This window comes from Varanus komodoensis, unplaced genomic scaffold (genome assembly GCF_004798865.1).
Source record: "Varanus komodoensis strain SLA01 unplaced genomic scaffold, ASM479886v1 scaffold48, whole genome shotgun sequence".
Classification (NCBI taxonomy): Eukaryota; Metazoa; Chordata; class Lepidosauria; order Squamata; family Varanidae; genus Varanus; species Varanus komodoensis.
The window spans coordinates 2934515-2961522 of NW_025336059.1; the positions used below are offsets into that span (position 1 = coordinate 2934515).

At 52.9% G+C, this 27008-nt stretch overlaps 1 protein-coding gene across 5 annotated transcripts in view; it reads left to right on the forward strand.

The window, feature by feature from the left end:
* KIF1B (kinesin family member 1B) overlaps positions 1 to 27008 on the forward strand; it is a 121698-nt gene that overhangs the window by 89403 nt on the left and 5287 nt on the right. For 2 of the 5 annotated variants that reach the window (XM_044445348.1, XM_044445349.1), the window contains exons 25-46: positions 1063 to 1311; positions 5740 to 5858; positions 7134 to 7219; positions 7683 to 7812; positions 7978 to 8140; positions 8483 to 8573; positions 8854 to 8972; positions 9676 to 9731; positions 12865 to 12973; positions 13711 to 13777; positions 14769 to 14853; positions 15045 to 15150; positions 18363 to 18477; positions 19861 to 19994; positions 20923 to 20984; positions 22040 to 22185; positions 22581 to 22820; positions 23817 to 23888; positions 24173 to 24294; positions 24905 to 25054; positions 25747 to 25939; positions 26661 to 26779. In XM_044445348.1, coding sequence (XP_044301283.1) covers positions 1063 to 1311; positions 5740 to 5858; positions 7134 to 7219; positions 7683 to 7812; positions 7978 to 8140; positions 8483 to 8573; positions 8854 to 8972; positions 9676 to 9731; positions 12865 to 12973; positions 13711 to 13777; positions 14769 to 14853; positions 15045 to 15150; positions 18363 to 18477; positions 19861 to 19994; positions 20923 to 20984; positions 22040 to 22185; positions 22581 to 22820; positions 23817 to 23888; positions 24173 to 24294; positions 24905 to 25054; positions 25747 to 25939; positions 26661 to 26779 — 2733 coding nt within the window. Of the gene's footprint in view, positions 1 to 1062; positions 1312 to 5739; positions 5859 to 7133; positions 7220 to 7682; positions 7813 to 7977; positions 8141 to 8482; positions 8574 to 8853; positions 8973 to 9675; positions 9732 to 12864; positions 12974 to 13710; positions 13778 to 14768; positions 14854 to 15044; positions 15151 to 18362; positions 18478 to 19860; positions 19995 to 20922; positions 20985 to 22039; positions 22186 to 22580; positions 22821 to 23816; positions 23889 to 24172; positions 24295 to 24904; positions 25055 to 25746; positions 25940 to 26660; positions 26780 to 27008 lie in introns of those variants that run through there. The other 3 variants (XM_044445350.1, XM_044445351.1, XM_044445352.1) reach the window with 2 other exon arrangements.

Below are 27008 nucleotides of genomic sequence, written 5' to 3' on the forward strand. Positions count from 1 at the left end.
TCACTGTGTCACCTCCTTTCCCTGGGACTGACTGGCATCCAGTATTTTGTTCCCCTAACCAGCAAATGGTTCCAGTGGCGGGGATGCAAACAGCTCTGGGTTTGTGTTGTGTGTTTCTTTTCCGTTGCACAGCAGCTGCTTGCACGTTGTGACCACCTGTGCCTTTACCAAAGGAAGGACGGGGAATCTGTTAGGAATGGGTTTGTGGAGCTTCCAGCATTGCCCCTGTTTCCCTACGTACTGATCTCCTTTTTGCGGAGTGAAGTTGGTGGAAGTCTAGACCTCACTTCAGGTTGTCTTTGCCAGGAGAATTCTTGTCTTGAAGGCTTGCCACCCAGACCTCCTCCCCTCTTTGCATGTAGTCAGCTAGCACATCGTGAAGAGGGGTTCTCCGTAGCCTTCGCCCCTATTATTCTAGCTTAGTGCATGAAGTGGGGCTTTCTTAATTTAATGGAGAACATTTGAAAATGACATGATGGCCCCTCTGCTCAGGTAGTACAGTACAGAATTCTGTTGCTTCTGTCTCACAGCCCTCCCCAATCTGGTGCTTAATTACAACTCCCATCATTTCCAGCTAGCATAGGAATAATGGGGGTTGCAGTCCAACATGTCTGGACGGTACCATGTGGGGCAGGCTGGTCTGAAAGCCTCCTGCTGTTGAAAACCTCCAGATATTCTTTTTAAGCCACTGGAAATTGGAGCTGCTGGTAAAAAGCTGAATACCATGACGTGAAAATAGCCATGTGTATCGGCATATGCGAGCCAAGGTGGCTCTGTAGTCTGTTTCTTTTGCTTCACCCTGAAACCTTGCTTCTACTCTGCCTGATTGTCTTCATCTGCTCCTTCCACCCATGTCTCCTTTTGCCACCCCTCCCCCAATCCCCCCCCAAACTCCAAATGCTCCAAGGCTTTTCCTTGTGCCTTGATTCTGGTGAATCAAACTGGGCTCAGGTATGGACTCTGTGGTCGAATGAAGCTACCCCTTTCCTTTCTCTCTCCCTGCCCCCTCGTGCTCCCCTTTGCCTGCGTTAATCAACGTGTTCCGTTCACCAATATATCTAGCTCCCCCATTTTCCACGGCTGTGTGAACGAGCGCCTGGCAGACCGCACGCCCTCCCCCACTTTCTCCACGGCCGACTCCGACATCACTGAGCTGGCCGACGAGCAGCAGGATGAGATGGAGGACTTTGATGACGAAGCCTTTGTGGATGATACCGGCTCCGACGCTGGGACCGAGGAGGGATCGGACCTCTTCAATGATGGGCAGGACCCGTTTTACGACCGGTCCCCTTGGTTCATTTTAGTGGGAAGGTTGGTGAGGCTGACTGTAAGAATGGCCAACAGGGAATAAATAACTCTTGCCGTAGGTGGGCAGCCTCTGGCTCTCTTGACATTTTAGCTTGCAGCTCCCTTCAGCCCTTACCAGCTGTGAGTCCAAGTCAGCAGCTGTGCTAACTGGTGCCGACTGGAACGGTAGGCCTAGCACGGCAGGGCCACGAGCTGGTCACACCTGCCGTAGGCAGTGGGCCTTGTCTGACCGCCGACCTTCCACCATCCTGTGCACAGGCGCAGAAAGCTAAGCTGGATTCCAAACTCCTGCCACTCTCCGCTTTTAATATCTCTGGGTTTATAGGTGACACGGTTCTTAGGCCACCTTGGCTGTGAAGGTGTGGATAATGCTTGGTGAAATCCTCAGAAAGCGCAGCAGCACCGAGGAATTAAAGTGGTTTGCAGGAAAAGCCGCAGCCCTCTGCCACTGCTTCAAGCAGACTGCAGCATATGCTGCCTGAGACATCTCCCTTGGTGTGCCGGGTGACCATTCTTACCCTGTTCTGTTGCCCCTTGATGCTTTCAGGGGAAGGCAGCAGGTTTAGCTGGTAGTTAGAACAAGACACGAAGAACACGGGACCCTGGATAGCTCCAGGGTGGCTGGGACTGTCTCCCACTGGGACAGTAGGAGGGTGTTGCTTCAGCCAGGAGTGAAAGTCAGCTCAGTACTTCAGGAGGAGGTACCTGGAGGAGCCGACTGGACTGTCGAGAGGCCTTCCCCCGATTCTGTGGCCTGAGACTTCTGCTAGGTTGGTGAGATGGAGGTTCTGCCAGGGACATTCCCTGAGCCGGAGGACGATGGTCAGGCCTTGCCTCCTGTCCCAAATGTCCTGATGACTGGCCACAGAGGGAGCAGCTCACGCCTGGCCCTCAGAATCGTGTGCTGCACGCTGTCAGGTCCAAGGGCAGTCCCCTCCCCGAGGCTTTATTTTCAAATTCCACTCTGACCCAAAAGACGAGAGAGCCTGCAGAGCACCCAGCGGCTCGAGCTCATTGCAGCTGTGCCGAGATGCTTCAGTTTGTGCATCCATTGCCCTCTTGTGGCCCAGAGGGGAAGCGCTAGTCCCTGTGGCCGCTTCCTTTGGCATGCTGGGCTTGTCGCGAGAGCTGGATGTGCTTGGCCCGCAGAAGGGGAGACGGGAAAAGGGGGGGGGCAGGAGGCAGCGCAGCGCAGCATTTTCTCAGACTCTCTGCCCTGATGTTGTGTTTATCTAAAGGGGGGGAATAACCCGCCACGACCATTCTTTGCGTTCTGTTTCCATTGTGCTTTGGTAGAAGTCTTCACATTACACTTTATTTCTAGTCCTTTTTTCTTTTGTGTGTGGCTCTTCTGCTTTCCCTCACCAGACTTTCTGCTAATGTACCACTCCCCCTTTTTCAGTCTGCTGTCTGCTCTTTCGAGGCATTGAACTAATAGGCAGAAAGGGAGCGTGTCTTCCCTCACGCCGGGTGTGAATGATCAGAGCCCTTCGCTGCTGCAAGATGCGGCGATAGCCGTTGGCTCGTGTGCAAAAGCAGGGCAATTAGTTTGCCTCAGTGGCTGTTTACTCTGCCGGCGAAATTAGATTTCCTCGTCTGGGGGCAGCTTGAGGTTGGATCCCGCATGATTCACCTTCTGTCCATCCTGTCACTGCAGACCAGACTGCCGTGGGTGATGTAGGGATGGTTGCAGTGGCTGTGCGGGAGACCTCAAAATGTGCAGGGGGTCAGCTGCTCGGGTGCGTAGCGTCGTTCGTCGCCACACACGGTTGCTCAATGCCTCATCCTTCCAGCTTCCAGCCATCTTAGTTGCAACGGGCTTACTGGGTTGTAGGCAAAGCGTGGAAAGAAGGGGCATATCGACAGGCTAAACAGCGTCCCAAAGTTTGTGCGGGTCAAACGTAACTCTAGGGAGTAAAAGCATGAGGGGCCAAGCCCCTTCCCTGAACGGCGTGCTGAGGACCGAGCACCCGGCGGCCACCGAGCACTGGGTGTTATTTGTGGGGTGAGGAAGCAGAAGCGTGCAACGGGAAGGGAGTCTTCTGGAAGAGGGCATGGCTTGCTGGGGCGTCACCACTCCTGCTCCCCGCCCGCCCCCCCGGTATGGCCAGAGAAGGGGCCAGCGGAGCACACTGGTGGAAAGCAGGAACAGCTCGTGAAGGCTCCGGCCAGTTGGCTCCAGCCGGCCCCTGGCCATGCTGACCCTTGCTGCTGGCCCAGGCGCCTGTCTCTGATTCTCCCTGCAAGGGCTGAGTTAGAAACATAGAAACAGAGCGAGTCAGAAGGGGCCTCCCGGGCCTTCTAGTCTGACCTCTGGCACCAGCCGGCTCCGCTCACGACGTGCCCACCATGTGCATGTCCAGCCTGTCCTTGAACACCCGCACCGATGGGGCCTCCACGACCTCTCGTGGAAGCCCATTCCACACCCTCGGGGTCCTAACTGTCAGGAAGATAGAAACATAGAATGGCGCTGTCCCCGGAAGAGGGCATCTGGATGTGTGAGCATCCCCGGGTGCCACCTGTGCTGCTGTGGACCAAAGGCAGGGAGGGGGCAGTGCTCTTGGGAGCAGCACCATGGCCCAGGAAGTTCCCATCTCAGGGCTGGGATTGGCTGGGCAAAGGCAGGGGTGGGGTCACTTGTGGGGGAAGCAAATGAGTGGGAGCATCCCGCTGTTGCAAGGAGTAAGGCTACCTGTTGTCCTTGAGAAATTGCAGGTGCATCCTTCTTTTCTGAGTGGATGCATGAGCCCAACTCATGATTCAAGTGATGGCCCTGCAAATGTTTGGGAAATCCTGTCTTAGATTGTGAAACTGTCTGCTGGATGCAGTTTTTAATGAAGTTAATGGTGAGGAGACTTAATTTGCAGCTTGTTCTGTAGGTGTATGTTTCAAAGCTTGCATTTATTTATTAGTGGTCCAATTATAGCTTCTCCCGGAATCTCATATGCAGTAAACTCTTTGATTCCACTGGGAAGGAAAAGGAAGCATTGGGTTTATAATGGAGTCTTAAATGTAATAGAAAGGTTTCTTTTCTAAAAACGGACAAAAAGGTTACAACTTCATTTTTTCTTCCCAGCACCATCCGTATTTGCATCTCTTCTGAGCAGACTGAAAAAAGGAAGCAGATGCTCATGGATTTATTCCAGTGCTGAGTTGCAGCTTCTTATGTTTCTGTTTTCATTTTGTAGCTGTTGCTAGCGCTTTATTAATCTTTTCCTTTCTGTTTGATTTGTACTGCCATTTTGTCAACATTTTTGCTGTATGTATATATTTAGATATTTTTAATCATCCGAGCTTGCGTTTTACACCATTCACCTTCTCTTCATTCCAGGAAATTCCCCCCTAGCATGGCATGGGGCACAGGAGGGACGGATAAATGCAGCCTTGCAAACATAGAAACATAGAAACAGAGCGAGTCAGAAGGGGCCTCCCAGTCTGACCTCTGGCACCAGCCGGCTCCGCTCACGACATGCCCACCATGTGCATGTCCAGCCTGTCCTTGAACACCCGCACCGATGGGGCCTCAACGACCTCCCGTGGGAGCCCATTCCACACTCGGGGTCCTAACTGTCAGGAAATGCTTCCTGGCATCTAAATGGAACCAAACGAGTCCTGCCGATCACTAGTTCACAATATGCTTGTCTTTTTCTCAGCCTGCCTGGCCATGTGTGGCTGCTTACCCATTTGTTGCATAAGTGGCCCCTTCCTTTCTTCTGCCTCAGCCATAGTAAAAGCAGGACTTGGGGGCACCCCTGGAAATTAAAATGCCGCTTCCCCTGCAGAGATTGAAGCCCTTTGGGAAGAGTCTAAGTCTACCAAGTGCAGAGTTCAAGCTTGCTGCTACCAGTTCTATCAAAATGGGACAGTTCCAGGCTAACAGTGCCTTCAAAAGGAAAGATCCTTATTCTTCCAGGGAATGTAGGTGATGCTTGGTACATCGCTTCTGAGTGTAAGCAGCATCAGTTAAACCTTGCACGGAAAAATTCCAAATTCCAAGTTCTCTTTTCAGACCATTTCCGCCCATTCAGAATACAGTGTGAAGGAAAACGAAAACTCTGGTCCGTAACAACCTTCGCACTGTACTTAAGGTTTTTAAAAGCCTTCTTCGTGTAGACCAGAGACAAGTTTGCAACGCTTGTAATTTGCTCTGAAAGGATCACGCTGATAGCTGTGTCCCGTTCCAGTACTGACCTTTGATAAAACAACATCATGACATCTTAAAACTTGTGGCCGGCTGAGGTTTTTATGCATTGGAACAACCTCATAGCCGTGAGCTGTACAGGCCAGTGCTGGGATTGGTTCTGCAAGACGACATCAGGCCCAAAATGTGTAGTATTGTGCCTCTTGAGGGAGCTAAGCACAATCCTGTTTTACAGGCGTCCATCTAATGTTTGCATTTGTTTGTGATCTCCTCTCCCCCAACCCCCCCAGGGCATTTGTATACCTGAGCAATCTCCTCTATCCAGTCCCGCTCATCCACCGAGTTGCCGTGGTCAGCGAGAAAGGGGAAGTACGTGGATTCCTGCGTGTGGCAGTCCAAGCCATCGCCGGTAAGGGTTTGCATCTGCAGTTGGGCCTCCTTCATCTAGTCGTCATGCCAACGTTCCCTGACTTGGTGCCCTTCAGATGTGTTTGAAGACCATTTCCAGCATTTCTGGCCATTTGTCATGGGAGCTGGACACCCAGGAGATCTGGAGGACACCATTCCGGGGCAGGCTGCCTCGCGTCAGGGGTCTCTGACTCTTTTGGGCTGCAGCGCATACGTGGCATTTTGAGGTAGTATCACAGATGGTCTCACAAAACAGCTCCTGTGGGGAGTTTGCCTGTTCAGGAAAGCGTGGACAAGTCTGGTCTGAAAAGATTCATTTTTGAGGAGGAAAACCCGTGAGACTAAGAGGAAAGTAACTCATCCAAGAAGCTGCGGCAGGGCTGCGAGTCTGAGCTGCGAAACGTAGAATCATTCCTTTAAACAGAAATGAAGATGGTGCTGGAGAGAAGCGTTCTAGGTTGCAATATGCCAGCTTCCAGTCAACCTTTCTTAGCTTGAAAAGCTTGTAATAAGTGAAATAAACAGTGCTCAGTAGGTGATTCGGTCTGCTGCTGATCTCTGCGTGGGTCAGCACTCCCCTTTATCTGCAGTGCTTCTGCCATCCTACATTTTCCTGCTCCCGTCCACCGCTCCCCAAATGTACACCTTGGAGGAGAGACAGCACAGGTATTTGCCAGGTATTAAGGACGCTGACACAAGCACATGACGGGACAGAGGTACAGGGAATCCCCTTCTTGGCTTTCCACCTGAGCAGCTCATCCACCGGTTAGACACCTCTTGGATCCAAACTTGGTCATGCTCAGAGTAATCCGGGGACGCCGAATCTCTTTCAGCTCAAATGTCAAAGACAGGCATTTTAACATCTTGGAATGGGGTGAACACAGGGAAAAACTGGGGAACCACTGGTGATCAGCAGCAAGAAGAAAGTGGCTGGGGCGGGGAAAGGGGCTTTGGCCCCAAGCCTGAGGCTCAGTCTGACCAGAGTAAACATGCTGGAGTTGAGGCGATCCCGAGAACCTGTTACACAGATTGTCAGTGGGTGTGCTCTGAGTATGAATCACTTTGGATCCACCCAGTAGTCGCATCCCCCCACATCCCTCCTTGCACCAGCCTCTGGCAAGATCTAAGGAAAAAGGGGGGGTGCCTCGCTCAGGTGTAGAAGTCAGCTGAAGTCAGTAGTACAATGATGGTTTGTTTTAGCTTAAGGATAGCTTCAATTTGTTTGAAATCTGTTTTCTCACTCATCTGAATACTGTATCCTTTCTTTTTTGCCTAGCTGATGAAGAAGCCCCTGACTATGGATCCGGTGTCCGACAGTCTGGCACAGCTAAAATTTCATTTGACAATGAGTATTTTCACAAGGTAAATGCGTGTTCTGCTTTCTCCTTTATTTAAAATGACTTTTGTAGGAAAAAGGCAGAAGGCTTAACTCAGCCCTCCAGCTGAGCTTTCAGCTCAACTGGCTTTCAACTCCCATCGGCTCCAGCCAGCATAGTCAAAAGGCAAACATGCTAAGTATTGTGGAGGACACCCGATTGGGAATAACTTTATTTATTTATTTAGCAAGCTTCTATGCCGCCCCATTCGCCGAAGCCTCGGGGCGGCTCACAACCATAAATAAACATTAACCATATAAAACAATATAATTGGAGATGTCCTGGCCCAAGATATAAAACCAATAAATAACGTTAACAATTAAAATGACGTTTAAATAAAAAGGTCTTGGCCTGGCGCTGAAAAGCAAATAACGACGGTGCCAGGCAGACCTCCCTGGGGAGCGCATTCCATAGAACTTGTAGCTTACCCTTTTTTGTTTGGCTTTTAGAGCAACTTTTCTTCAGTTGCAATGACCCGTTCTGGATTGTCCTTGGAGGAACTAAGAATTGTGGAAGGGCAGGGACAGAGCTCAGAGGTCAGCACACCTCCTGAGGAAATCAACAGAATGAACGACCTGGGTAAGGAAACAAGATGTGACTGATGGGGTCATTTAATGCAGGAGGGGGTGATGTCATCTCGGGAAACCCGAAAAGAATTCCAATGGCTCCGTGTAGAAATGTCTCCAAGATACTGGATCGGATCCCCTGGCACCTCATGGGGCAGCCTTCCCCCCTTTTTTCCAGATTTGAAGTCTGGCACACTGTTGGATGGCAAGATGGCCATGGAAGGCTTTACCGAAGAGGTTGGCGACCACCTGAAACTGGGGAGTGTATTCACCTTCCGTGTGACAGTACTGCAAGCCAGCGGGATCCTCCCGGAATACGCGGATATCTTCTGCCAGTTCAAGTAGGCATCTGTCCTGTGGCACAACTAGGGATGGATGAGTCTGCTCCCCAGCATGTACATTTTTGATCACTTAACCTCTTTCTGTCTTGGATGTGAAGAAATTGGCAGAGTAGGAAGCATTCTGATCAAAAGTGCCACTTATTCCCTTACTATAAGCCTATAGGTGGCCCAGGAGTCTAATCCCCACCCTGGCTTCCTGCAGGTGTGTTGGCTTGGGGTGACGTGCCACGTACCTGGAGGGCTCCGGATGGGGTGGGGGGAAGCTGTCCTGTAGCCTTTTGATAGGGATGGCGTTGAGGGCAGAACCGTTCATGCTTGACTGCTTTCTTCTTGTCTTCCCAGTTTTCTGCATCGACACGATGAAGCTTTCTCTACTGAACCTCTTAAGAACAATGGCCGAGGGACACCTCTTGGTTTTTATCACGTCCAGAACGTAAGTGGAATTTGGGCAGCCACTGAGGGACCTCCTAGAGTGGCTCTGTGTTGGGGAGGGAGGGCTACTGCCTCATAGGACCTGTAGTAGCCCAGCTTGGATGACGGGAGGTGGGCTCTGTCTTTGCATGCCAATGCTTTTGCTAGATTGGGCATCATCAGCTTGCCCACATGGAAGCAAGTCCCCCATATCTTCTGGGAAGGTTCTGAGGACTGGACAGAGAGATGTCAGTTGTTTTATCTGGCCGCTTGGATGCCCTGTTTGTTGCCTCTTCCCACAGATTTCTGTGGAAGTGACAGAATCCTTTGTAGAATACATCAAGACGAAGCCTATCGTGTTTGAAGTCTTCGGGCACTATCAGCAGCATCCGCTCCACCTGCAAGGGCAGGATATCCACAGGTACCTGCATACGGATGTTATTCATTTCCAAGGGAAGGGTGGTGGTGAGGAGAAAGGCATAGCCTTGGCCTGCAAGAAGTGCTCGAGAGGCAGTCACCTAGCCGGCACCGACACCTGTCTCAGTCCTCCACCTTTTCTTCCTCCATTCTCGCATCTCTGCTCATCCTCTGCAGCCTTAGGTGGCCCTTTAAGGTTGAAACAAAGCAAAGCAACCTTCATACACTGCTGCTGGTGTGTCTTTTTAAACTTGGTGTTTGCATGCTCAGTTCTGGTTCTCGCTCTTCTAGAAAGAGGGGGCTAGGAGAGAGAGGCATGGTGGTTACCACCATAGGGGAGTAGCAGATAGATTGGCTAGAACAAGACTTTTTTGTAGCCGCTGTGGGATTCGATTAAGGGGTCAACCCCATGCTTGCTTAGCTAGGATGGCATCCTGCTACTCCCAGCTTTCCGTTGCCCGGCTGTTTGGGAAATGCTTGAAATGGTAGGACTTGTTCCTGCCTAAATGTGCACAGGATTGCTCTGTAAGTTAATATCTGTTCAATCAATATTTGTATGTGTGCCAAACGTAGCCCCGGAATTGATGAACAGTAGGCTAACACTGTTAGACCTCATTATTGTCATCTGTCTCTAGCTAGCTTTATAAATCGCACCAGAAGTGATCCTGCAGGGAACTCCAAAGGCTAACTGCCTCCTCTCTTTGCAGCCCCCCGCAGCCGTCCCGGCGCTACTTCCCTCCTCCTATGCCCCTCTCAAAGCCTGGTAAGAACAACTTTGCACCGTTTTTCTCTGTCATACAGAAAATATAATTAGTGGAGAAGGAAGAGCCAATGAATCCATTTTTCCGAGGCAGTCCTACCTTAGTTTAAAAAAAAAAAAAAAACCTTGTCCTGCAAAAACACTGCGTAGCCCATGTGCAATTACTTTGGTCTGCTTGGCCTCAGGGTGGGGGTGGTGGGGAAGTCAGCTTTGTGGCCCCTTTCCTTGGGAGCACCTGTTTGCAGCTTGGGGAGTTCCCTTACAGCTCATGCCAAAGCACGCAGTCTCTCTGCAGAGCAGAGGGGCCAGGTGCGGGGTTGCAGCCACCCCATTCATAGCCCGTCACACATCCTGCTCTGAACTGCCCTCGGGAGCCTTCTCCCTCTGATTCACAAACTGTTCTGTTCTCTGTAACACCCACTGTCCCGAGAGTGCTTTGATTTTCTTTGTTTACTTTGCAATGGTGCATGTTGAATTTTTCTGTTCTTCCGCTCCACCCCTCTTCTTTTCTCCTCCTCCTCCTGTCCTGCCCAATCTCCATGGCCTCTCCCTTTTCCAATTTCTCCTCTTCTCTTGCCATCACCTGGTTGTCACATCCTTTCCCCCACCACAACCCTGCTTCCCCCATGTTCCCCCTCCCACCACCTTTTCCAGACCATGAGAGAAAAATTGAGCTGATCAGGTATCTCATGTCTGGCTATGTAAACGTGCATGTGCTGGACACGTTCTCCGAGCACGCCAGCGTGCTTGCATCCTCTGCTGTGGCAGCTTTCCAGGATGGGGCCGACCAGCTGCCTCCGTTCCTCTTTCTGCCCATTCCCAGCTGTCAGACCGAGCGATTCCCCAAGCGAGATGGTCAGTAGCCACATTCCATCTGTGGTAGATGTAGGAGCAGCTCTTTCCACCCCTTCCCCAGACCTCAACCTTGGCCTTTTGCATCCAACACTGACCAGGCAGTGGACCTGGAGTTTAGATAACCTTATCTTCAGGAAGCAAACCAGGAAGTCTTCAGTTAATGACCAGGAAGTATCCAGCACTGATGATGCCGATGGATATAGCCTTTGTATTGGCAGCGTGGTGCTCACCTACCAGAGAAGCTGGCCCAAGCTAGTCGCCTCACTTTGCGCAAGCACTCATTCAGGCTGGCTCTGATTTCTGCTAGCGAATGCTCGTTTCTTGGTGCACAGGCATTGGTTTCCTCGAGTGCAATGTTGCTACCATGATACTGCCCTTTGGTTTCCATTTCGGCAAACAGGGAGACTGTGGTTAACAAATGTAGAGCAACCCAGGATATGAAGCGTTGCATCGCAGTCGGTCTGGGGAAGTCATAATTAAATGAAAGACCTCCTGGTTTGTTTGCCAGCTTGTGCAAAGGGGCTGCATATGTCTCATTAAGCCCAAAGAAAATCTTTCAAATACAGTCGCTACCTGTGTTATGATTTTCTAGAGAACAGTGTGGTTCTAGGAAAGGCCAGGGTTGGGCAGCTTCCAGGTCCTCCTATGACTTTTTGGTAGTCTTGTGGTAGAGTTTTCTGCATTGTGCAAGGCTGTATTAGAACCACTAGTATTTTCACTTTTAAAATATTTTTTTTGTGGCTGTGCAAATGAAGCCACATGGTGGCTTAAGGGTGGAACACAGAAGGGGCAGATGAGAGGTGACCGAGAAAGCTGGCCTAGTTCCCCCTGTTCTCCCCCTGCAACACATTATAAAGGGTGCTTAGGTGGGTGGCCATCAGCTACGCTCCCCAGCAAGATCCTTCCACAGTTCTTCTTGCCCCTTCTCCGAGTTTCCTCCATTTGGGCTGAAAGTGAAAGAGACAGGTCCAAAATAAGCCTATTTTAGCCCAGATCTCCATCTGCTGCCAGCTCAACTTTGGGAGAAACGTTTCCGCCTTTCAGAGGGGAGAGGAAACTTGCACATCTGGGCAGCTGCCAAGTGATTGGGCCATCGGGGGGCAGACCCAGCAGCAGGGGGCCTGGCCATCCTGGAAACCTGAATTAGGGTTTAGGACGCCACATGAGCCTGAGGTTCCTCACCCCTGCTCTGAAGTTCTCAGCGATCCAGAGCTGCCAGAGGTCAACTCTGAACGCCAAATTTCAAAGACGTGCTTCAGCTAAAAGGTGCTGCATGTCCCATCTTCCAAAGAGTGTGGTGTTGAGGAGATTTGTTCCCCATACAATTCCATCCTGTCCCCGAAAGCCAGCTGTTTGTTGCGGTTCTGGTGGTCCACAGAAGTACCCAAGGCTGCCCCTGCCCAGCAGGCACATTGCCGCCCTCTCTGCACCAGCCTCGGCCTGGCAGCCCCTCTTCTGAGCGGCGGCGGCAGCACCCGCTGGCCGTGACGAGCGTCTGGGCGTAGTGGCTGCCACTGCTGTGCTGGGAGGTCAGCGATTCCCGCTCCCCTGAAGCCGCGTGTTTCTCCATTCTTCACGTTGCACTTGCTCCTCCTGCTTAAAACCTGGCCACACCTGCACGGACAATTTTGGCTCAGTCCTTTTGTTGTGAAGGTGCACGACTGTAGGTGTGTACAGTAGATGCTGCTTCACCCTCTTTCTCCCAAGTTCAGTCTCACGCATACCCCCATTTGATTTGATTTGATTTGATTTGATTTGATTTGATTTGATTTGATTTAAGGGATTTTCAAGCCACTTTGCAAGACTGATGGAAGGAAGTCTTCTGTGGGCAGGATAGAAAAGTTCATTCGTGGCTTCCTGCCCATCACTCGAAGGCCACAAGGGGCTGTTTCATGAGCTTAAACGGAGGGCTGGCTAGATGGCTACGAGCTCTTTCTGTGAACAGAAGGGGACCTCGCCTTGCTGAATCCAGTCAGGTTCTGCTGCCGTCCACTGGCTGGGCTAATCTGGCACTGCGGCCCGGTGGACACCTCCGTAATCAGATGGTCTCAGCCTTGCAGCCCCTCCTAGGTCATTTAAAGTGTGTGTGTGGTGTGTGGCTATGAAAGCGTGGCCTTTCAGCAGTGCCCTTGCTGGCCGAAGCTGATGGGAATGGTAGTCCCACAGCCTGAGGGCCATCGGTTACCGACGCTTCTTTTGACCCTATCTCGTGAGCGTCTGCAGACTTCCTCCTTTTCCCTTCGTGCATCTTGTGTCTGCAAGTCCGCCTTTTCTCTTCCAGTCCCCGCGACCAAGCTCAACACGGTGAGCAAGCACAGCGTAGGGCAGAGCATGATCAAGTACGACCTCCTCGTCTGGTTCGAGATCAGTGAGTTGGAGCCAACTGGAGAGTGAGTCCCGCCTTGCCTGGCGTCTCTTGGGCAGCCAGTGTTGCCCAGGATCTTGGGGGGGTCCCATCCCACGGAAATCACAAGGAAGCAGATCTTGGTTAAATGTCAGGCCAAGCCTCCCTCGTGGTAGGGCCTCTTGGCGCGTGGGACCAGTCTGCCTCAGGAGCTGGTGGACTATTGCTCTCTGGGGGTATTTCAGCCCAGGCTGGCCCCTCATCTGTGAAAGATGCTGTTGTTGGAGGAGTCCCGCTCTGAGCAGGGTCACGCCACAAAGTGCCTTCCAGATCTTTTGTTCTTTGATTGCCATCTCCTTTCCACCACAAAAGACGAGGTTTTGGCACTTGGTTTGCTCATCTCTGTGACTTTCAAAGCCAGAATGTGTGAAATAAAGGAAGGTGCATTTGGCTGAGTTTGCAGAATTCAGACAAGTCACGGGGTTTGGTTTCCTGCCATGCAGAATTTTGGTTGGTTTTAGTGCAAAGTAGTTGCAGACAGGTACATCGGCGTTCACCATATTTTGGAAGCCTTCCGCCTCCTAGCAGATGTGCCAGGAGGGTAGCTAAGGCTTCTTCCTTCACAGATGGTGTTCCCTTAGATTTGGGGTATACATGGGTTGTCCTGTTTTGATCAGGGTGCTGTTGGAGGCTTTGGGTGGTGGGTTCATTAAATGCCCTTTGATTACTTGACTGCCTTTCCCCCCCTCTAATCGGAGCTTCATGCCTTTCTCTCCCATATAGATACATTCCTGCTGTTGTTGACCACACTGCAGGGCTACCTTGCCAGGGAACATTTCTCCTTCACCAGGTATTGTGACACTCAGATGGAGCTTCTGCTAAATTTCCAGGTGTGCTGTCTGTAAGTGGAAAGGCGCCTCACCTGGGTGAATTCTCATCCATTGGGTGGTAGCGCTTGCTGCTGGTGGAATTCCACTGTAATGATGTGGTCTCTGCTTCTCAGCTCTTACCAGGATGTGGTTCTCCACAAATGTATGCACAGATATATGCACATGTGTGTGCATGGAGAAACTTCCCAGTGATCCCAGTGCAAGGTGTTCTTTCCCTGCAATTAGCAGCAAGAAAAGAGTGACCTGCATCTGCACGGCTGGGCAAGAGGGTGCGAAGCCTGCCCTCCCCAGCAGAGATCCCAGTACAGGTCGCTCTTCCCTTGCTGCCGCCCCCAGTGAGGAACAGACAGCCGTCATGGGCTGGGTGGGGAGGCTTCCCCATCAGTGCTGGCAGAAGCAGCAGCTCTGACGGCAAAAGTCCAATGGGTGGGGGGGCATCAGAGCACCTGGAGTGGGGACAAGCAGGCCACAGGTCCCGGTCTGTCTGGTCCTGGTCTAAGGAGCCCACATTCTGGGCTGGTCTTCCACCAGTCTGGTGCCCTCTCGGTGTGCACTGGACTGCAGCTTCAGCATCCCCAGTCAGCATGGCGGGACGAGTAGACTGACCTGTCTGGATGGCACCCGGTTGGGGGAAAGACTGGTCTTGTTAAGGGCGGTGGGAGCCCTGTTTGATTCCCCCAAATTCATGGGCAAGAGGGCTGTTAATGGCTACTAGTTCTCCAGGGTCATGGGCACTGTGCCTGTGCACACCAGTTGCTGAGGAACATGGGTGGGAGGGTGCTGCTGCACTCAGGCCCTGCTTCTGGGTTTCTCTTTGGAGCATCTAGTTGACCGCTGTGTGAACAGAATTCTGGTCCAAATGGTCCTTACCCTGATCCAGCGGGGCTGGTCTTAGATTTTTTTTTAAAGACGGAGCTGGAGACTAAAGCACTGTTTCCTTAATTCCCTCAGGGGATTCAGCGTCGGATCACTGTCACGATTATCCACGAGAAAGGCAATGAACTGCACTGGAAGGACGTGCGAGAACTGGTGGTTGGTACGTCCTCTTCCTCCCATCCCTCCCGCTGCCTCTGCCTCCTGCCATGAAAGAGAGCAAGTCACACTTGCAAGCTGTCTCAGGCGAAGCAGCCTACCAAAATCCACATTCCAACTGGAAAATATTTTCTGCTGAGACGACCGTCGACTAAATCTTTTCCTCCTCCTCTTGCTTCCTCTCCATTCTTTTAGGGCGCATCAGAAACACAGCCGAAGTGGATGAAGCTGCCGTGGATGCAATCCTGTCACTGAATATCATCTCTGCAAAATATCTGAGGATTTCTCACAGCTCGAACAGGTAAGGGGGGTCAAGCTGGGCTCGTTTCGCTTGGCTGCCCGGCAGGCCAGGTACTCTTATACAGCGTTCACCAACTGGACGCTTTCTAGGTGTGCTGGTTTGGAAATCCCAGTCTCCACCAGCCAAACCATGACAGTAGCTGGTCAGCTCAGGAAGCCTTTCTGAAATTAAGATGTTGTCAGGGAGCCCAGAAACAACATAGTGTGGGTGCCTGCTTCATCTCCAGAGGCAAGAGTTCCACAGAATTGTAGCCACCGCGTAAAGGCTCCTCTGCAGGTGGTTGTTGCTTTTTTTAAACTGGATGTCAAAAACTGACTAGCCCAAGTCTTGGTGCTTTGTGCAAACATGGATTTACAAGCCGGATGAGCAGCTTGTTCTGTGAGGCGAGTGTCCCCTAGAGAACATCTGTTATTGCTTACAAGAAGTCTGTAAGGCCACAGCCCTCCGGCCTCCCGTCATTGTCTTGGGAGTGACAGTGTAGGAGTCTCTGGAGCTTCACCTCTGAGGCTGCCCCCTGCCACTTCTCCCCGATCTTTGCGCGGTTCCACAGGCAGCCTCTGCCGTTCACAAACCGTCTACAGCTAGGTGAGGGTCGTAAGCGTGAGGGCAGCTCCCACTTGCCCCGACGCAGTTGGAGGGCCCGGGCCAGGCAGGGCTGATTCATGCTGTCAGTCTCTGGTTTTCCAGGGTCCAGCTGCAGGAACAGCCAGAGGCAGCAGTGCCGACCACTGGGCACCTGTCGTGTGGGATGCATAGTTGTTTCTCGTTTGTTTTGCAGTCTGTTTGTCATCTGCAAATGTGCTTTGTTGGGTTGCCGCTTCGGCTGTCGTGATCTGTGCTTTGGGTTTCGCCTGCTTGTTTCTTCTCCCTCTCGGCTGTTCTCGCCTTGGGCTGCACTAACGAAAGCTTTCTGTGTCTTCACAGGCTCTTCCTTGATAAGGATATGCCTAGGTATTTTCTGTTCACTTCGTTCACGCATAAAGCTGCTGGCTCGCTAGACGGCTTTATGTCTCTTTCCTTCCCTAATCATTAGAGGCCGTAGCGCATCCTCCAAAGCATCCTGTACCCGCTTGCACAGGCTTCATTCAGTCGATGAACCCCTGCTCAGGGGCACATAGATTGCCCTTGCCCGCCTTGTGTTCCTTTCGCCCTCCCACCCGTAGTCCCCTCAGAGCACCTTGGTTTCCGTCATGCCCTTCTCTCTTTCCCATGCCGGTCAGCCATGCCTCAGAGGGCAGCGCCTGTGGCTTCTTGCACCCACATCGAAGCCAAAGTGTAAGAACAGGGCCAGCAGTGCCTTGTGCCATCACTCCGCCTCCCTGGCAGCGAACCTGGGTGACAAAGTGCTGGGAACGTGCCCTGGACAACCCTGGCACTTACGAAAGTACACAAAAGAATAAAGACAAAGAAATCCTGGTGGGCGCTCTCCCACTCTCCCTGGAATAACAAAAAAGCAGCCCAAGGAAAACTGAAGATACGCGATTGACATGGAATTCGGGGTATTGTTTACAGGGGGTGGAGGATATTTATTTATTTATTTATTTATTTGGGGTATTTCTGGCCCGCCCAATCACTTTCATCTCTGGACAGCTCACAGGAATAGAGAACAGGAGGATGGAGAAGACTGGAATTGTCCTGCTTGGAGGGAAGGATGGACTGCCACCCCAAGCGACAGCTAAAAGAATAAGGCCCCAAGCTCTGTGGGCTGTATTTCTCTCTCTCCTCGTGTTTCAGCTCCCAGAGGTCCAGGCTCCCTGCCTCCCATTGCAAGGCCTCCAACTAGCTAGGCAAGAAGCGGAGAGCTGGAGCAGCAGGGTGGTTTGATCCAGGCAGACGCTGAGGCCTGCTGGCAGAGTCTGGGGCCAGGAGGAGCCTCTGCGATCCAAGGGGCTGGTCATCCACCTCCCAGCCAGCATCTCAGCTCCTTTCCCTGGAACATTCAGAGGGTTCGACTGCCATGTTGGCCCTCGACTTCTTTCTTCCTGTCCTTTCTGTATATTCTTCCTTTCCAAAATTCACATGTTTTATGTGGAAGGTTCAAGAGGCCTGTTCCCTCGCACTTGTCTGGTGGTGTGTGCACCTTCTCTTTCCCACTCTTGTTCTCTGCAGTTGTGTTTTGTTCACCTCCGTGGTACTAGCCAGAGGGGTTCCACGTCAGCAGCTTAACTTGGCCCTTCCCTCTCCTTCCCTCCTCCGCCCCCAGATGCGCTACTGCCATCCAAACCTTCACAGTGACGAAATGTCGCACGATGGGCCAGCAGTGCCTTCTCTGTGTCTAGTTGAGGCAACACAGAGGTGTACGACTGGGGTGGGCGGAAGGTAGATTGGGATCTACTGACAGAACCCTGGGTGATTTGTCAGCATGTGTTTCTCATAGCAGCTATGTCACAAGATTCCTGCTCTCCTTGAATCATAGGGCTGAAATTAGGAACTTGCAGGATTGTACTCAATGAATTTTCCCTGGAAAGCCTGAGCTCCATTTAATTTTGGTCCTTGAAAGCAAAATCCTGAGCTCAGGATCCGCTCATTCAGAACGGATGCCTTTTGAACAGGGCTCTGCTTGGTGGAACATGGAAGTCCTTGTCCTGGAAGACTCTGGCCTTTCTTTCCAGCCTTCCCTTTCTTCTCTCTGGGCCTTCAGCCACCTCCTTTGGTGTGAAGTTCTCTTGTTCTGCTGATATAACAAGAGGTGGTCAACTTCCTCTGGCAGCTAAAAAGAGCTGGCCTTGAGTGCTGCTGTGAACGGAACCGGGCTGCCACCTTCTCTGGTTCCTCTTGGGACCATTTTGAGGAGGGGGTCCTGTCCTCCTGTATGTGGAACCAGGCTGACACCTCCTTGTTCTTACTTCTGAATAGCAGCCACTGATTTGAGGAAGAAGCACCAAATCAGGAGCTATGAATTTCTGGAAGACGTACAGTATTGGGGGCCATCAGTTAAGCGCCACCTGAATGAAAAGGAGCAGGGGTGGGGTGGGGTGGGGTGGGGTGGGGTGGGGTGGGGTAGAGATGAGCACCAGCAAGAGCCCAGACTGGCTCAGTGCATGGATGGGTTCAGGCCTCTTCCTCCTTTCCAGCGGACCTCTTAAGTCAGAAGCTGCAGGCCTGGTTCTGTGGGCCGGGATCCTGGAAAAAGTGCGTGGGCAGCACTCCACTCGGAGGTGCTTGGGTGGGTTTGGGGGCCTCGGCTGAAGGGTCTCCTCTGCTCCCTTCAGGACTTTCTACCGTTTTGAAGCCGTCTGGGACAGCTCCCTCCACAACTCCCTTCTCTTGAACCGGGTGACCCCATATGGAGAGAAGATCTACATGACCCTGTCAGCATACCTGGAGGTGAGTTTGTCCCTTGCCGCCCTCACCGGAGCTTGGATCTGAAGGGGGCTGGAAGAAAATCCGGACAGGCTGAACCCCTTTGAACACCGTTCCCCTCCAAAGGCACTTTCTTTCTGCCACCTCCTTTTTTTTTTACACCTCCTTTTCTAGCTCAATAACTCGAGTTCTCTTTGTATAGCAGGTATTGAATTCAGGTGTCACCATGCTTAGAGTATACCCATTGAAGTCAGGGCTGAAGTGAGTCCAGACTAACTTAACCCCCATTGATTTCAATATGCCTACTCTGTTGTTGTTGTAAGCACGACTAAATCGGGGTTTGGACCCGTTTTTGTAACTGCATGAACTTCTAAAACGACTAAAGCAAACCAGCTGATGGAACCACATGTTTAAAGTCACCCTTCAACAGAGATTGATAACTCCTCCTCGTTAGGGTCGTTAGCCTGTGTCTGGCCTGTCCCGCTTCATGGTGAAGGGAGAGCTCGCACAGTGGAAGGCTCTTCCATACGGATTGGGGGAGATCCCCACGTCGAAAAGAAGCACCTCAGGAGTACGGTTTCTGGCCTGGTGTTTTCCTTGGCATGCTGCTTTTTCTTGTGTGGGGAAGAATTCGTTCAGGCTGGTCCCTGCTGGCACTCCGAAGTAGTGTGGGGTCCAGGTGCAGGTTGGACTATCTTCTTGAGGTCTAGTCTGCCAGGAGCAGTAAGTCCTGTGGATTTCTGCAGGCAGGTTGGCTTTCCTAGATTTGCTTGTTTTTCTATTTATATCCTGCCTTTCTCTTACAAAGGGCTCAAGGCAGCTTACATCATTCTCCTTCTCCATCTTATCCCCACAAAACAACCCTGTGAGGTAGGTTGGACTGAGAGTCTGTGACTGGCCCAAAGTCACCCAGTTGGCTCCATGGCTGACCAGGGACTAGAATCCGAATCGTCTGAGTTCCAGTCCCATGCTCTTAACCACTACACCACAGGTTGAAATTGATATTTAAGCACTTTTTATAAAACCCCACAGAAGCTCCAAAGTGGCTAGCAACGCACAACTCTAAAACCCCATCTTTAAGAATGTACGTGTCTAGATCAGAGAGACCCATTTTCAGAAAAATGTTTCGGTTATTCCAGCATGAGTTGATCACAGTTGATCTGTCAAAGAGTGACTTGTATCTGTGTGAATCCACATGCTTTTAATTAGATTAAAGGAAAAAAAAAACCTTGGGGCAAGTTAATCATTTGAACACCAGTTGGGCTTCCAGTTGCTCTGTGACTGAATAGTAGATAAGCACTGGCTTAAAAGTGGCCAGTGCGGGTCCAAAGCCGAGTATGAAAAGACCTGCACACTTGTATGTTGGCTTGGTTGGGGTGAAAACAGCATTGCCCTTTCCCCCTCCAGCTGGACCACTGCATTCAGCCGGCCGTCATCACCAAGGATGTCTGCATGGTCTTCTACTCGCGAGACGCCAAGATCTCGCCCCCTCGCTCATTGCGCAGTCTTTTTGGCAGCGGGTATTCCAAGTCTCCAGATTCGTAAGTCGCAACAGCTGCGCTCTGTGTGTGTGTGTGTGTGTGTCCGCGGACTGAGGGTTAGGCACGAATCTCCTTGGAATGCTGTTGGGATTATTAAACAAATGGTGCCTGGAGAGGGCCATCTCCTGAGAAGCTTTCGGAATCTTGTTTGAGCTGGGGACTGGAGGCCACCTTGCCCTGAGTGAAACCCATCCAGTCCAGTGTCGTCAGCCCTGACTGGCATTGGCAGCTCTCAAGGGTTTCAGGCAGGTGTTTCTCTAGCTTTACCTGGAGACGCTGGGCACCGCGTTTGTGCAAAGCAAGGGCTCTGCCACAGAGTTATGTCTCTTCCCTTGACAATATAATACAATTCTAGTCCTCAAGGTTCTGAATCAAGGATTGATATGAAATAAAAGCATAGCAAGCTGCCGTATTCTGAATCAGACCTTCATCTCTCTAGCTCTGTCTTGTTGACACTGACGGGTGGCAAAGGCTCTCCAGTGTTTTAGGCAGAGTTATTCTCGCCCTGCCTGGAGATGTAGGGGGCTGAATGTGGGACCGTCCCCATGCAAAGCAGATGCTCTGCACTGAGCCACAGTTCCTCCCTCAGCTGAGGAATCTGCAGTGGTGGTGAGGAGGGGGGGTGCCATGGAGTGGCTGGGTATCTGCTTTGCCCACCAATGACCTTGGGAAAGCACCTGGCATCTCTAGTTAAGAGGATCAGGGAGCATGTCTAAGACCGGAAGAGCTTCTGCCAGACAGAGCAGACAATACGAGGCTAGAGGGCCAGGGACCCTGACTCTGGCACAGGCCATCTGAGGTATCTGACATTTCAGAGTAATTAAAGTAGAGATGGGGAGCCCTTTTCACTCAGATTCTGCCTGGGACTGCCAGATGGCACTCACTTTCCAAAAACGCAGTTTTGTTTTCTCTGTTTGTGTGGCAACAGCAATCGAGTTACTGGAATCTATGAGCTGAGCTTATGCAAAGTGGCAGACACCGGGAGTCCAGGTAAGAAGCTGCAGCTGCACAGTCACACCCCGGCTAGTGGTCCTGATACTCTGTCTACACCCAGGTGGAGAACGTGGGCTGGAGGGGGCTGTGGCACTTGCGCTTGCTTGGGGGCTTCCTGTGGGCAGCCAGTTGGCCGCTGTGTGAACAGAAGGCTGGACTAGACGGACCTGGTTCTGATGCAGGACCGTTCCGCTTATGCACTGATCTACGAGTAAGGGATACTTTGCAAAGGGAAGAGGGAAACAAGCATGTTCAGATCTTGGGAGGTCTCTGCTGCCACATGTTGATGCGACCAACTGACCTGATGGAAAGGGTGCCACAGAGGCTTGGAGTGAGGACCGGAATGTCTGTCGGTCCCTGCCAGGCCCTACGGGATATTCGCCCAGCAGAAGAATATTGCTGGGAGAGGCAGTCTGGGGAAGACCAGAGGTCCAGTGGCAGCCGGTTCCCTCCAGGCTAAAGGGAGCTTGGCGCTCTCTCCCCTCTTGCTGACATGCAGTTGGGCAACAGCCTTTACTTCCAGTACAGTACTTACTACTTGTGCCAGTTGCTGAGCTGGCACAAGAGCCCCGGCACAGCAGAGGTGCGACTGGGTAATTTTGTGCCCTGGCCCCAAGGGTCTGTTGCCCCCTGTTTTAGACAGCCATGCGGGGCACGCAACTCAGGTTTCTTCTCTCCCGCTGACCACCGTTCCTGCATTGCAACTGTTCCCCCATGGATTTAAAACGAAACCAAACACCGCAGCAAACAAACGTTTGCCCACCCTGATATCTTAGAAGGAGTGCAAAAAGGAAGACTCTGAGTGCGTGACGCTTCCGACTTGAAGCTTCCTGAATTTGCAGCACCAGCAGGGATGCAGGGGTGCGAGGCAGCTTGCTTGCGCCGCCAACGCTGCCCTCGTCGCCAGCCACCCCCTGCTGATCTCTCCCTGGCCGCGGCACTGGGCAAGCAAGAGGCTTGTGAGGGGAACAGGAGGGGCAGCGTCACCTCTTGGCTGCTGGCCGTGGATTCCTTCCCAGCAGCTCTTCACTCGAGCCCCTCTGTCTTTTCAGGTATGCAGAGGAGGAGGAGGAAAGTCTTGGACACTTCCGTGGCCTACGTCCGAGGAGAAGAGAACCTAGCGGGCTGGAGGCCCCGAGGGGACAGCCTCATCCTGGAGCACCAGTGGGAACTGGAGAAGCTGGAGCTCCTGCTTGAGGTGGGTGAGGTGGGAGGGCCCCGAAGGTCAGGCCCCAGGGTTTCTGCAAGGATATGACGAGCTCCTTCCTGTTGCCCCCACATGGTCCCATGAGCCAGCGCTGAAAACTTTCAGGTTGAAACTGTCAGCCATTGGCTGCCCCATTTTCATTTCACCATGTTCCTCTTGGCCATTGAGATTTTCAGATCGCACTCCCAGCATTCTTGGGATAAAGACTTACTGTGATTTCCGGAGTGGATGTGGGAATAGGACTCTGGAGCCTGACAAAGCAGTCTCCCACCTCACCTGGGCAGCCCTCTCGGTGTGAGGAACCATCCCCAGCCAGCTTGGGGAAGGCTGCCCGAGAGAGGGAGAGAAAGGCCCCTGCAGAGCCGTCTGTTTTTCCCGCTCCTCAGGTTGAGAAGACCCGCCACTTCTTGCTGTTGCGGGAGAAGCTGGGCGACAGCATCCCCAAGTCCCTGAGCGACTCGCTGTCCCCCAGCCTCAGCAGCGGGACCCTCAGCACCTCCACCAGCATCTCCTCTCAGATCTCGTCCACCACCTTTGAGAGCGCCGTCACCCCCAGTGAGAGCAGTGGCTACGACTCAGCTGACATTGAGAGCCTGGTGGATCGGGAGAAAGAGTTGGCCACCAAGGTACACACTCTGCCGGGTCTCATGCGCGGAGCAGGCCCTCTTTCAGCCCACGGTCAATTTCAGAGGAGCTCTTGGGGGGGCCATTCCAGTAGTGGGTGGAGCGAAGGCCAAACGGGTGGGGTCCAAAGCACAGAAATACCACTGTATTTGAGCATAAAGCTCCTTCTGCCAATAAAATGCCTTAGGAGAGCCGTTTCAACCTTCCAGCATTAGGAAAACCCATACAAACACCTGGAAATGATTGGTACCTTGGCAAAGGGGTACACAGCCCACAGGGAATCCCAGTGGGCCAGACTGGGACCCCAGTCATCCCAGAATGGACCCCTGGAACACAAGGTCTGCACCCCTGGCTTAATGAGATTTAATACCCCTCCAGTGTAATGGTGTTAAGGTTTAATTGTCTCAATTACCTTGGAAAGAAAAAGATCAGCCAATAAATGCTTAGCTGTGGAGCTGTACATCAGCATCATGAATAAGGAAATAAAAATAGTCAAGCGCCCAGGCCTTGTTCCATGGACTGCATAACTGAGTGGGGATTGAACTCGTCTCTCCCACACCCACATCTCTGCAGCTGCTTGTTTGGGGTACCTGGCTGGCTTCCTTAACTTTGGAATACCCGGAAGCTGCAGGATCGTAGAAGCTGCCCACTGCACTTCCACGGGAGCCTCGGAGGGCCTGAGTGGCTTTGCAGCCCTCCTGGGCATGGCAGCAGAGCGTGAGCCAGCCTGGTGCGTTCATTCCCTAGGCTCCCAAAGGTGTTCCAGTTCAGAGTTTACTCCTTTTTTCAGGGGAGTACCCTTCCAGCTGTTTTGGAGCTCCTCTCCCAGCATTCTCGTCTGTGGCTGATGGGAGCTGAAGCTTTAAAGCATCTGGTGGGTCCCACCAGTGCTCACCGTGGGTCAGGCGGAAAGCTAAAAGACATCCCCAGACCCCTTTGCTGATGTCCTCACTCCTCCCCTCCCCTCCCCCCCAACTCAAACTCTTCTCTCTTTCCAGTGCCTGCAGCTGCTTACTCACACCTTCAACCGTGAAGTTAACCAGGTCTACAACAGCATCAGTGATTGTAAGGTAAGTGAAATACTTGAAGAAAATGCAAAGTGCACTACGTATTTCTTTCCTTTCAGCACCACCCAAGAGCCCAGGCTCTCTGGGCGGTTTCCAGCCCCATCGACCTTTGTGTGGGGACAGCTGCGGTCTCTGTTTGACTGCTCTGTCCAAGGCTGTGTCGCAAACGAGAGTTGTCAAGGTTGCTCAGGGCTGCCAGCTTGTGCGTTTCTCTTTCCAGCTGTCCGATATCTCTCCAAGGTCAAGGTTGCTCAGGGCTGCCAGCTTGTGCTTTTCTCTTTTTCCAGCTGTCCGATATCTCTCCAATTGGGCGGGACCCGTCAGTATCCAGCTTCAGCAGCGCTACTCTCACACCTTCCTCCACCTGCCCTTCGCTGTCGGATTCAAGATGCAACTCAGTGGACCAGAAGTGAGTCCGCCCTGCTGTGCTCCCTCCCCTCCGGGTGCCCCGCGAGCCCCTTCGCCCCTTCCCACCCCCTTCTGTGCATCCTGGCCCTGGCTCTCCTCTGTCTTGCCACCCCACCCCACCCCACCCCACCCCACTGGCTGCCTGCTCCTCCAGATCTTTGCTGTTGGTGCTGTGGGTCCCCTCCTGGGAGGAGAGTGTTTTGGGACCGGCCGTGCCTAGCGTGGCAGCCATTTCATGACTGGGCAAGGCGCCTCCCTTGGTGGCAGCCGTTTCATGGCAGTCCCTGGGAGCCCCAGATCGGTCCATTGAGCCCGCTGCACCCACCAGGGCCTGCTGCACGGAGAGCCCCAGCCTCAGCCAGAAGGCCCGGGAGTCACCAAATCGTAGGCTGCTTTGGGGCACGTGATGCAGCGATAATGCTGGCCCATGCGGTTGTGGGAATGCTGCTGCTTCCTGCCGGTTTTTTCCTTCCTGCCTCCCATTTCCATGCAGACTAGCAAGATTTCTCCTCGCAGTCTGGGGAAAGTATGTCTTGGCCTCTCTGAACAAAGGCTAAGTCATCTTCTGCCTTGCTTGCACTTGACTGGCTATTTCTCTTTTTTTTTTCAAGGACTCCTGAAGCAAATTCTCGCGCCTCCAGCCCAGGTCCAGAAGGGGAGCCCTTCCAGTTGATCCCACCTGTGGAAGCCTCTTACCTGGCCAGAGCAGGCAAAAATGAATTCCTCAACCTTGTACCGGATATTGAGGAGATCCGACCCGGGTGAGAGCCTCAAATTGGAAATAGCAGCAGCGGATCAAAGGCAGCCTGTCCTGTAGCCCAGAAAGTAGCAAAAGCCACTCTCTCATTCCTCTTTAAAAAGCTGGGGTCACTGTTTGCATTCATCACCCCCTCGTTTAGTTTGCCCTGCCATGGGGACTAGCCAGGCAGTCAAGATGACACCTCAGGCCTTGCGTGGGACATTCCAGGACACCCTGTTCTTTCCTGCATCAGCTCCAAACCCCAGATGTACAGCAAGGCTGGGGGCCGTGTGTGGCTCAGGGGGCAGGTACATGCTTTGCAGCCAGCAGACCCTCAGCATCTCTGCCTGAACTAGCCCTTCGCAACCTAGTGCCCTCCAGACATCTGGACTTCGACTCCCATCAGTCCCAGCTATCACAGCCAAATGGTAGGGGAGTTAGCATCTGCCCAGGCCTTGAGCTCAACTCCTGAGCGCCTCTGGCGAAGGGATCCAGGCCCTGTGGCTCAATATAATTCCTCCTCGCTCGACTGGCTTCGTCCAGCCAAGATGCTGTCTGTCTCGATCAGAGAAGTGCAGGGCCCCCTGGGCCTTCCCGGGCCAACAAGCCGCAGCTTCCCTTCGAACAGAAGCTTCACTGCCGGCTCCTCTGCTGGAGCTGTTTCTGGCTGGGCCCCGTGGCCGTGACCGTCTTCTCCTTGTGTTTCCTCCACAGCTCCGTGGTCTCCAAGAAGGGGTACCTGCACTTCAAGGAGCCGCTCTCCCCGTCGTGGGCCAAGCACTTCGTGGTGGTCCGCCGCCCGTACGTCTTCATCTACAACAGTGACAAGGACCCCGTGGAGAGGGGGATCATCAACCTCTCCACAGCGCAGGTGGAGTACAGCGAGGATCAGCAGGCCATGGTGAAGGTCAGTGGCGGCTCTCCAGGGCAGAGTGCCAGGCAGGGGATCTGGGAAGCTGAGCTCCAGCCCATCTGGAGGGCACCAGGCCAGGGGAGAGCAGAAAGGCGAAGGCTCCTGCAGCCCAAGGGCCGCCTGCCATGTTGGTGACACTCCCAGGCGCTGCACTCCAGTGGGGGGTGGGCCAAAAGTCTGGGGTGGGGGACTGAGATACCCAAAACTCCGGCATACGCCAGCCCTGTCTGTGCACCAACAGAGATGGGACCATGGGGGAAATGAGATGGTTTGCAGAAGTACGAGAGCCCCTGGAGCCAGTCGGGCAAACGCCGAGCATGTTCCGTGGGTAGTGAGCGATGGTTTCAGGAGGGGCTGTGGCGGAATGAAATGGGGGTCTCCTGGAAGAAGGCGGAGGTGCCTGGCTGAACAGAACCGCACTGCAGGGCCAAGTTGTTCAGCTGCCTGTGAAGGAGCAGCGCTCTCTCTCCTTCCTCATTCCAAATCCCACTGGCACAACAAGGCACCATTTCCCCCAAATAAAACGCAGATGAGGAAGGATTTGCTCTGGGGAGGTGCAGAGTTAAACCACTGCGACCTTGGCTGGTGCCAAGGATCCGTCTTTGGCAGGAGCCCCTCCCTCCCTGGGACTTCACAATCTGTGGGTGAGAAATTGCGGGGGGCGGGGGCTTTTGAGAGCTGCCTGGGCTTTGGGGTAATTGTTTCCATCTTCTAGACCCCCAACACCTTTGCCGTGTGCACGAGGCACCGTGGGGTCCTCCTCCAGGCCATCAACGACAAAGACATGAACGACTGGCTGTACGCCTTCAACCCGCTTCTTGCTGGCACGATACGGTAAGAGGTGCCAGCCGCCGGAAGAAACGCGCACGGTCTTTCAGGAAAGGGGCAGGACAAGCACTTTGCCTCTTGGGGAGAGGGAGGGAAGCAGCAGGACGCCTGGGCTGCCCAGGTGAGGGAACTGGGTGCCGCAGCAGGTGCACCTACAGCCAGGCATGTGACACAACAGATGGTTTGCGCCTGCGGCCGAGTCCTGGAGCAGGGATTGAAAAAGCCGGTGTTGCCC